The sequence below is a fragment of the Vigna unguiculata genome, chromosome 8 (assembly GCF_004118075.2).
Source record: "Vigna unguiculata cultivar IT97K-499-35 chromosome 8, ASM411807v1, whole genome shotgun sequence".
NCBI lineage: Eukaryota > Viridiplantae > Streptophyta > Magnoliopsida > Fabales > Fabaceae > Vigna > Vigna unguiculata.
In genome coordinates, this window is record NC_040286.1 from 30,411,183 (window position 1) to 30,422,952 (window position 11,770).

At 33.8% G+C, this 11,770-nt stretch overlaps 1 protein-coding gene across 1 annotated transcript; it reads left to right on the plus strand.

Moving 5' to 3' along the window:
- Nucleotides 1–6,023: 6,023 nt before the first annotated feature.
- Nucleotides 6,024–7,987, plus strand: LOC114193946 (putative pentatricopeptide repeat-containing protein At1g12700, mitochondrial). Its single transcript, XM_028083952.1, has 2 exons — nucleotides 6,024–6,179; nucleotides 6,432–7,987. Exons 1-2 carry the CDS (start codon nucleotides 6,133–6,135, stop codon nucleotides 7,822–7,824), a joined length of 1,440 nt encoding a protein of 479 aa, XP_027939753.1. The 5' UTR covers nucleotides 6,024–6,132; the 3' UTR covers nucleotides 7,825–7,987.
- The last annotated feature ends 3,783 nt before the right edge of the window (nucleotides 7,988–11,770 follow it).

Sequence of the window (11,770 nt, forward strand, 5' to 3'; positions counted from 1 at the left end):
AGTAAAGGTCATTGGACCCGTGCCTGTTATACACCAAAGCATCTTGTTGAACTCTACCAAGAATCACTTAAAAAGAAGAATGTAGAAACACACTTTGCTTATGAAGATGGTGATTCTGATTATGGTCATATGGATACTACTCATCTTGATATTGGTGATTTCTTTTCTAAACCCGATGGAAGCATTGATCACCTTATTGGTGATGGGAGTGTTAGAAAATAGTTTTATTTTATGATTAATTTTTAAGACAATGTTTTATATTTAATTCATGTTGCTTTTATATGTACAAGTTTTTATGTTTTTATGAATAAAATCCTCTATTTTATTTTTTTTTCTCTTTCTCTCCTCTTACAAAGTAATCTCTAATATTGATATTTATGTTTATATGAAGAATGAATATTGGCATTAACACCAATGATGAGGATCTGTGCCTTGCTGATAGTGCAACAACTCATACAATTCTCAAGAGTAATAAATTTTTCTCTACTTTGGTAATGCGAGAAGTCAATGTTAGTACTATTTCTGGTACTACAAATATAATTGAAGGCTCTGGAAGAGCTACAGTACTTCTGCCAAGAGGTACAAGATTGCATATTAAAAATGCATTTTATTCTCCTAAGTCCAATAGAAACTTATTAAGTTTCAAGGATATTCGTCTAAATGGATATCATATTGAGACAAATAATGAAGGAGATGTTGAATATCTTTATATCACTCAAATTGAGTCAAATAAAAAATGTGTATTGGAGAAATTATCAGCCTTCTCTTATGGCTTGTACTACACATATATTAATGCGATTGAGACGCATGTTATTGTAAGCCAGAAGCTTACAAATAAGAATGAATTTCTTGTTTGGCATGATCGGTTGGGTCATCCTGGATATATCATGATGCGAAAAATAGCTGAAAACTCATGTGGACATCCACTTAAAAGTCAAAAGCTTCTTCAGTCCAATGATTTCTCATGTACTGCATGTTCGCAGGGAAAATTGATAATAAGACCATCACCAGAAAAAATTAGAAATGAGTCAATCTCATTTTTAGAACGAATACAAGGTGATATTTGTGGTCCAATACACCCACCATGTGGATCATTTAGATATTTCATGGTATTAATTGATGCGTCCACTAGATGGTCACATATTTGTTTACTATCAACTCGAAATCAAGCATTTGCTAAGTTATTAGCACAATTGATCAAGTTAAGAGCCCACTTCCCAGATTATCCAATTAAGAAAATTCGTCTTGATAATGCTGGTGAATTTACATCTCATGCTTTTAATGAGTATTGTATGTCAATTGGAATTGAAGTTGAACATCCAGTAGCACATGTTCATACTCAAAATGGACTTGCAGAATCATTGATAAAACGTCTAAAATTGATTGCACGACCTTTACTTATGAAAGCTAATCTTCCAATGACTACTTGGGGATATGCAATTCTGCATGCTGCAGTATTGATTCGCATCAGACCAACAAGTTATCACAAATACTCTCCTTTACAGTTGGTTTTTGGTCAACAACCAAATATTTCTCATTTAAGAATTTTTGGGTGTGCTGTATATGTCCCAATTTCCCCACCAAAAAGGACTATGATGGGTCCTCAAAGACGTTTGGGAATATATGTTGGATATGATTCTCCATCGATAATAAAATATCTTGAACCATCAACAGGTGACTTATTTACAGCTCGATTTGCTGATAGTCATTTTGATGAATCAATTTTTCCAACGTTAGGGGGAGAAAGAAAGAAACTGGAAAAAGATATTGGTTGGAATGAATTATCATTATCTCATCTTGATCCTCGTACAAAAGAGTGTGAACTAGAAGTTCAACGGATAATTCATTTACAAAAATTGGCCAACCAATTACCAGATGCTTTTACTGACACAAAAAGGGTAACTAAGTCGCATATACCCGCTGCTAATACTCCAATCAGAATTGATATTCCTGTTGGACAATCTAATATAGCAAATGAATCTCAAACACGCCTAAAGCGTGGTAGGCCTTTGGGTTCCAAAGATAAAAATCCTCGTGTGAGAAAAAGGGAAAAAAGGCAAGATGGCCTAATCGAGGGGGTAAAAGTCCCAAAAGATTCTTTTGACATAATCAATGATTCGGTTCCAGAAGAACCTCAGGTACCTGAAATTGTTGAAAATGATGAGATCTCAATAAATTATGTCATGAATCATAAAATATGGAATCGAAATAAAGTCAATATTGACGAGGTTTTTGCATATAATGTAGCAAAGGATGTCATAAGTGACAATGATGATCAAGAACCAATGACAATTGAAGATTGTCGGCAAAGAAATGATTGGCCAAAATGGAAAGATGCAATCCAAGCAGAATTAGATTCGCTTGCTAAACGAAAGGTTTTTGGACCTGTAGTTCGCACACCTGAGGGTGTAAAACCTATTGGGTACAGATGGGTTTTTGTACAAAAACGAAATGAGAATGGTGAAATTGTTAGATACAAAGCACGGTTAGTTGCTCAAGGTTTTTCACAAAGACCTGGTATTGATTTTGAGGAGACATATTCTCCAGTATTGGATGCAACAACATTTAGATATTTAATTAGCCTTGTTGCACAAGAAGGTTTGAATTTGCACCTCATGGATGTTGTTACAGCCTATTTGTATGGCTCTTTGGAAAATGATATTTATATGAAACTCCCTGAAGGATTTAATGTGCCCAACAAAGCAAATTCTAAAAAGGATTATTCAATAAAATTGAATAAGTCCCTTTATGGATTGAAACAATCAGGACGTATGTGGTATAACCGTCTAAGTGAGTACTTATTAAAGGAAGGGTATAAAAATGACCCTATTTGTCCTTGTATTTATATGAAAAGATCCGAGAATGAATTTGCCATAATTGCTGTTTATGTAGATGACATAAACATAGTTGGAACTCCTAATGAGCTCACAAAGGCAATTGATTGTTTAAAGAAAGAATTTGAGATGAAGGATCTTGGAAGGACAAAGTTTTGTTTGGGATTACAAATTGAGTATTTAAACAAAGGTGTTCTTGTACATCAAGAAGCTTATATAACGAAAGTGCTTAAAAAGTTCTATATGGACAAATCACATTCACTATGCACTCCAATGGTGGTGAGGTCATTAGATGTTGATAAAGACCCTTTTAGACCTCAAGAAAAAGATGAAGAACTACTTGGTCCTGAAGTACCATATCTTAGTGCTATAGGAGCACTAATGTATCTTGCTAATTATACTCGACCCGATATAGCATTTGCTGTAAATTTGTTAGCAAGATATAGTTCTTCACCTACAAGAAGACATTGGAATGGAGTAAAACAAATACTCCGTTACCTTAAAGGCACTATGAATATGGGCTTGTTTTACCCAAATGATTCAAAATTAGATCTAATGGGTTATGCAGATGCAGGTTATTTATCAGATCCTCATAATGGTCGATCACAAACAGGATATTTGTTCACATGTGGTGGCACAGCGATTTCATGGCGATCTGTGAAACAAACAATAACAGCAACATCGTCAAATCATGCAGAAATTTTAGCATTACATGAGGCAAGTCGTGAATGTGTTTGGTTAAGGTCTATAATTCAACATGTGCGACAAACTTGTGGTTTATCCTTGGGAAAAATGAAACCAACAACGATATATGAAGACAATAGTGCATGCATTGCTCAATTGAAAGAAGGATATATTAAAGGAGACAGAACAAAACATATTCTTCCAAAATTCTTTTTCACTCATGATCTTCAAAGAAATGGTGATGTAGAGATCCAAAAGATTCGCTCATGTGAAAATCTAGCAGATTTATTTACAAAGTCTTTGCCAAGGAGAACTTTTGAGCAATTGGTTCATAGGATTGGACTCCGCCATCTTAATGATGTAAGTTTACATGAGGGGGAGAAATTAGAAGATGCAAAGAACAATATTATATAGAATGATGTACTCTTTTTCCTTCACTAGGTTTTTATCCCAAAGGGTTTTTCCTAGTAAGGTTTTAACGAGGCACATTCTTTTATCAATGGACACCCAAGGGGGAGTGTTATGAATTAATGGTCGTCCATTGATTTATACAATTACTCATATGATTGATAATCATATTATTCATTACTCTTTATGATGTAATATTTTGTATTTACTATTTGATTTTATATCCTTTCTGGGTTACCATATTGTACCTATAAATAGGACTCGTCCTATCAGTAATGAGACACACATAAAAACAGAAGTTGCTCCCTACTCTCTCATTCTCTATTCTTCCTCTCCTTTGTCTCTCTTATTACCTTTATTTTATAACAAAATAAAATTTCATGAGAACCAACACATTTATTAAATTTGCATACATTAATGAAATCTAGTTAATAAAATTTAAAAATATTTTTTTAAATATATAAAAGGAATATTCAAATTAAAATATATTTTAAATGTTTGTTTATTTAAATCTTTTAAATTCTAATGAATATCTTTTTTATACATTAATAAAAGTTATAATACATCACCTTATCAAAATGATACAAAGAACAAATAATAATCATAATAATAAAATTTTGAGATAGATGTTGTATCTTTTGAACTTCAATTATGTTGGATGGTATAAAAAAAGATTCATGACAATTATATTAAATTTTTTATATTATAGTAAATAAAAGTTATGTATACAATTATAGTGAAAATATTACAGTATGATTGATAATGAGTTAGAAAATAAAAAAAATATTAGATAAATATATCGAAATAGTATTCTACATAATGAAAATAAATAACAAATAAAGATATTAAAAAAATTAACAAATGCTTATAAACAATTTGAAAGACTATATAAAGAAATCGTACCAAGAAAAACAAAAATGTATAATTAAGAGTATGATAAGATGAAAAATACCTTAGAGATTTAAGAAAACTTTTAAAATATCAACATAGATACTCAATGGTTGAGAAATAACAAAACTTTTTTTAGAGAAACAAAAAAGTTCTTCAAATGAAACAAAAACTAATAATAATAAGTAAAGGATACTAATCAACGAAAGGTTTATGCTATTAAATACTTAAATTGAGAGTATTAGACATTCTAATGTGGAAGGAAAATATACAGTAAATAAAAATATTAAAAAATAATATAAATATTCAAATGTGAGACATAATTTTTTTTTATTTGACATACATCTTTTAACATAATTACGTAAAAATTATGATATGATGAAAAAATATAATTGAGATGCGAATAAATTTTATGACAAACCAAATAATTAGAAGAAATAAAAAAAATAGTATATATATATATATATGGTTACTTAATTAATTACAAATATTTAATAATTTAAACGAGAACAAGTATTATGATGGAGATATGTACATCCTCATACCTATCCCCATATCCAATTAAAAAAGTCGGAGATTCTCCATACACATACCCATATCCAGTCAATGCGGAAATTTCCCGTCAAAATGGTTTGGACAATATTCACGATGATAAATTTATTTGCCATCTCTACACACATCCAAGTCAAGATGAAGTATTTCAAATAAATATTATATATATATATATATATATATATATATATATATTTGTAACTGATTTATATAGAGACAAAGCAATAATTTAGATATGTGCGAGAAAATGTAAAAAAGAAATTCAAGACTTATACGGTTTCAATAATTTTGTGATTAAAAAAATTATTAAGTTAAAATTCCAAAGGAAAATATAATTAAGTTAACTTTATTCTAAAATTAAATTTCAATTTAAACAATTATATATAATTTTTTAAATTCTGATATAAATTTAATATACAGAAATATTATTCTTATGAGTTTTAATTATATAAATTTATTATTTAGATTTATAATTTACAAACTAAAATACTAGTTTAGTTAAGATGTATTCACCTTATAAAAAGTTTTATTCTACTATATTCTTATTCAATTATATATTATATTGTATAGCCGATTATATTTTACTTTATTTTTATTTTTCTTTCTTAAATATAAGTTTACCATATCTTTGTCTTTCCATTTTTTGGTCGTGTAAGCGCAGCATCAGTTATTCGATCCCGGTTCCCAGAAGCTGAATAGCAAAAACTGAACTTTGGTCTCTCACACAGAAACCAACCAATCACAAAACAACGCAATCTTTTCAGTGATGTTGGTGTCAACGAACAAAACAATGTTTTTGGCAAGAAGATTAAGGTATTGTCTGTCTCCTTCCATTCCCAAATTTCCTCCTTTCTTGCAAAACCCCATTTCCTTTCTTTGCTTCCCTTCACCCTGTACTCTCCACTCTCACTCCCAGCGCCTACAAATTAACAATCTTGATGATGCTTTTTTCCAATTCAATCACATGCTCCATATGCATCCTACCCCACCCACATTCCAACTTAACAAGATTTTAAGTTTCCTTGTGAATAGTAAGCTTTACCCTTCTACTATTTCTCTTTATAGGCAAATGGAATTCACTGGAATTGATCCTGACTTTTTCACTTTGAACATATTGGTTAACTGTTTCTGCCACTTAGGTCAAATGGCCTTCGCTTTCTCTGTAGTGGGAAAGATTCTCAAACTGGGTCATCACCCAACTACCATAACCTTGAACACTCTCATGAAAGGTCTCTGTCTTAAGGGTGAGGTAAAAAAAGCACTGAACTTTCATGACGAGGTGTTGGCACAAGGGTTTCGGCTGGATGAGATTAGTTATGGGACTTTGATCAATGGGGTGTGTAAAATAGGAGAAACAAGAGCTGCCATTAGGTTGTTGAGAATGATTGAAAGAAGGGCTATTAAGCCTAATTTGATAATGTACAGCACAATCATTGATAGTCTATCCAAAGATAATCTTGTTACTGAGGCTTGTGATTTATATTCTGAAATGGTTGTGAAAGGAATTTCTCCTGATGTTGTCACTTACACTAGTTTGATATGTGGTTTCTGCATTGTGGGTCAACTAAACAAAGCAATTGGTTTGTTAAATGAAATGGTATCGAAAAGCATCGACCCAGATATTTATACCTATAGTATATTGATTGATGCTTTATGTAAGGAAGGAAAGGTAAAAGAAGCTAGAAATGTGTTTGCTGTGATGGTGAAAGCATGTTTGAAACCTGATGTTATTGTTTGTAGTACTTTAATGGATGGATATTTCATAGTTAATGAAGTGAACAGTGCAAAACATGTATTCTACACTTTGACCCAAATGGGAGTAACTCCTGATGTTCACTGCTATAGTATCATGATTCATGGACTATGTAAGATTAAAATGGTGGATGATGCTATGAATCTTTTTAAAGAAATGCACCAGAAAAATATGGTTCCTGATACAGTGACTTATACTTCTCTTATTGCTGGTTTGTGCAAATCAGGAAGAATCTCTTATGTTTGGGATCTTATTGATCAGATGCATGATACAGGTCAACCTCTTGATGTAATCACTTATAATAATTTAATAGATGCTTTGTGCAAAAATGGCCATCTTGACAAAGCAATTGAATTCTTCAACAAAATGAAAAACCAAGGAATTCAGCCAAATGTGTACACATTCACTATACTTCTTGATGGACTTTGTAAAGGTGGAAAGCTTAAGAATGCACAAGAGGTTTTTCTAGATCTTTTGACTAAAGGCTATTGTTTAAACGCCAAAACATATACTGTTATGATCAATGGGCTTTGTAAAGAGGGTTTGCTTGATGAAGCATTGGCCTTATGGTCAAAAATGGAAGACAATGGTTGCATTCCAGATGCTGTAACTTTTGAAATAATGATTCGTGCTTTCTTTGAAGAAGATGAAAATGATAAGGCGGAGAAACTTCTTTATGAAATGATTGCCAGAGGCCTATTGTAAGAGTAAACTAGGTGAGATTCTTTCTAGTGACACATGCTATTTTGAATTTGGTGAGAATCATGTAATATTATTGCTTTCCATATTACTTTTTGATTATAAGTCACAGGTTGTTACATTTATTTTCATATTCTAACAACAGGAATCATTGATTTTTTGTAGTCTTGATATAGTTGCATTTTTTTCTTCCTAATATGCTAATATTTTCTTTGATGTCATTGCTTCCTAACTAATTGAAAACCGAAATGAACTGTAAGTTCTAATATCATGTCAGATGTTACTTAAAACCAAGATGTAACTTCTGAATCTTTCTTTTATAGGTATAAACTCCTTATTATCAGGCTTAAACAAAAGTACTATTTAAGTCTAACTAACATGACCAACCAACTAAACTACTTAACTGCCAACTGTCTGAAACAGAATAACAGATAAGATGGCAAAGAAGAAAAATGCTAAAAGAGAACCTAACAATGCATGTTAAATAAACCAATAGACAACGGCTTTCATACCTCTTATCAAATCTAGCTTTGAGCTTTCTTTTTTGAGCTTCGAAACATTTGCAAATTTACTGGCAGTTTGTCTTCAGGATCAAAATATGCTTTCTATTCCTGAACTTTTAGAACTTATTATGAATGCTAAGAATTACATAAGGTGTGCAACTACTTCAGACAATGCTGCCATATGTAGTACAAACATTGAAGTGCTCAGAAGCTAAGCGAGCACAAAAAGAGATGCTTATACGATGAATGGCAAAACAGCATTATGAAGTACAGAGGTAGAGTGAAAGGTTCTATTGCTTGTTTCTCCATACATTGCTTGCCAAGACCTTTGTATGCTTGTTCAAATAAAGGCAGTTAATGGATTGGAAAATTTTCAATTTCCCCTGTATTGTCTTCACTTTGTAAACAAAACAACTTAAAAAGGCACAGATAATGTTTCAAAATCATATACTAGAAATAATGCAATGTGACTAGACTTTCTGCATAGCTGTTGGAATATCTCTTGCATAAACTGGAATATAGTGATAGAAAAAAAGAGAGACAATTGAAATTTCTGGTGTATTCTCAAAGGAAATAAACCAAGCACCCTGTGAGTACAATAGAAATTAGAGAGAGAAGAGAACATTCAACAAAAGAAATTCATAACTAACTTTCTTCTTATTTTACCCCTCCCCTTTTGCATACATATACCCCTAAGTCTCTATAATGCGTTGGTTTGTTTGCAATTTTGTTGCTTCTCCTAATAACTTTCTCTCCACTTTTCATATTTCCCTTATCTATGGCCACGTGTCCCACTGAATTTTTCTCTGCATCACTAATCATCATAACATTACCTTCCCCATCGAAAGGGACCTTGTCCCCAAGGTCAAACTGAGGAAAATGAGCTTGGATATATGATAATGATTCCCAAGTGCACTTGTATGTACCTTCCCACTAGATGAGAACTTGGGGAACCCAAGATTGTTGCACCTGAATATGGCGAAAAGCCAATACTGCTAACGGCTGTAACTGTGGTCCTTCGAGAGTTGTCATCAGTGGCAATAGAATGTACTGGGAAATGGGTTCACCCCTACACAACTTCAACAAAGAAACATGGAAAATGGGTGTAATTTGGCATGTGAAGGGAGCTCTAGACGATAAGCAACAATTCCAATACGTTCTAAGATTTTAAAAGGCCCAAAATATTGCATGGACAACTTTTGATTTCGTTGAAGCCGTAGAGACAATTGGCGATAGGGTTGTAACTTCACAAAAACCGACACCAACATTGAACTCTATTTTCGTCCACTTTTTATCCACATTCGTCTTCATGCGAGCTTGAGCGTGAGACAACTGTAGTTTGAGCTGAGCAAGGAGACGATCACGTTGCACTAACTGATCCTGAACTTCATAGGGAATGTCATCACGAGTAGAACATGGAATGATTGTGGGAGGCTCTCTGCCATAGATAACTTTGAAAGGGGTCATCCCAATGGAGGTTTGAAATGAGCTATTGTACCAAAATTCTGCCTATGGCAGAAAGGAGACCCACTGGTGCGGGTGTTCAGAAACAAAACAATGCAAATACATTTCCAGACACTTATTAAGAGCTTCAGATTGGTCATCTGTTTGTGGATGGTAAGCGAAGCTCATCTTCAATGTAGTACCCTGAAGTTTGAATAAATGCTGCCAAAATGAGCTAGTGAAAACCTTATCACGGTCAGAGACTATGGAAGTAGGAATACCATGCAATTTAACCACAATATTGAGGAAAGCTTCAACAACTTGGAGTGCAATAAAATGGGACTGCAAAGGTGCAAAATGAGCAAACTTAGATAAGCGGTCAATGATGACAAAAATAACAAAATAACCCCTTGACAATGGAAAACCAGTGATGAAGTCCATAATGACATCCTCCCAGACTTGATTCGGAATTGGAAGAGGGCTTAAAAGACCAGCAGGAAATGTTTGTAATGATTTGGCTTGTTGGCATACTTGACATTGCCTAATGAAGGCACTAATGTCACGACGCATACCCGACCAATAAAAATAAGTAGCAACACGAGCACGAGTGCGGAGGAATCCCGCATGTCCCCCTATGGCAGATGAATGAAATTCATGTAAGATTTGAAGGATAACAGAATGAGCCTCGACTGGAATCAATAAGCGGTGGCGCCAAAATAACAACCCATCCTTCAATATGTGTTGTGGCATGGTAGCATGGTCAGATTGGAATTTCTGAATTAATTGGTTCAATGAACGCGGCAAAGAGATGGCATCTTTGATCTCATCAATAATGGTGGAATGGGGAATTGTTACTACCATGTGAAATGAACGAGATAATGCATCAAAAGCCTGATTAGAGGATCTAGTTTTGTATTCAATGGAGTAGTGGAAACTAGTAGTTTAGGAAGAAGTGATTCTTGCTTCGATGTCTGTATGACTTGACCAATGAGATGTTTAAGGCTACGATGGTCAATGCGGATAATGAAATAATGGCCAACCAGGTAATGACGAAACTTCGCAACCGCTTCAATGATGGCATAGAGTTCCCGAACGTATGCATATTGTCATTGCATGCGAGGAGATATTTTCTTTGAAAAATAAGCAATAGGATGACCGACTTGAGACAAAACAACACCAATACCCAAGCCTGAAGCGTTTGTTTCCACAATAAACGGTAATGCAAAATCGTCGGGAAGAGACAAGACATGTGCCGTGATAAGAGCGAGCTTGTTGAAGAGCGATAAAAGCTGTGTGGGCCTCCGTGTTTCAAGAAAACTTATCTTTTTGTAACAAATTGGTAAGAGGTGCAGCAATGGAAGCATATCCTTTAATAAATATGCGATAATATCCAATTAAACCAAGGGAAGCTCTCAATTGAGTCACGGAAGTCGGTATAGGCAACTCGTGCATTGCTTGAACCTTGTCGGGGTCCATTTCCACGCCTTGGCAAGAAACTATATGACCCAAATATTCAAGACTATATTTGCCAAAAGAGCATTTTGAAAGCTTAACATAAAGCTGATGGCGTTGCAAACAGTCAAGTACCCGAGACAAGTGATCCAGATGTGAGGATCAGGTAGTGCTGTATACCAAGATATCATAAAAAAACACTAATACAAACTTACGCTAAAAGGGACAAAAAACATAATTCATCAAGGCTTGGAAGGTGGTTGGGGCATTGGTTAATTTGAATGGCATGACAAGCCACTCATAGTGCCCATGATGGCTGTGAAAAGCTGTCTTGTGACGATCCTCGGGATAGACTAAAATTTGATGATACCCGAAACATAAATCCAACTTAGAGAAAAATCAAGACCCACCAAGTTCATCAAGTAATTCGTCTATAATAGGAATAGGGAATGAATCCTTCACTGTCACCGCATTCAAGGCTTTGTAATTCGTGCAAAAGCGCTATGTCTCATCCTTCTTATGCACCAACAAAATTGGAACTAAAAAAGGACCAG

Excerpts from the sequence above, each read along its gene's own strand:
- LOC114193946 (XM_028083952.1), top strand. The coding sequence starts at position 6,133 with ATGTTGGTGTCAACGAACAAAACAATGTTTTTGGCAAGAAGATTAAG. Across the intron at positions 6,180-6,431 it reads TTTTTGGCAAGAAGATTAAG|GCAAATGGAATTCACTGGAA; the intron begins GTATTGTCTGTC and ends TTCTCTTTATAG.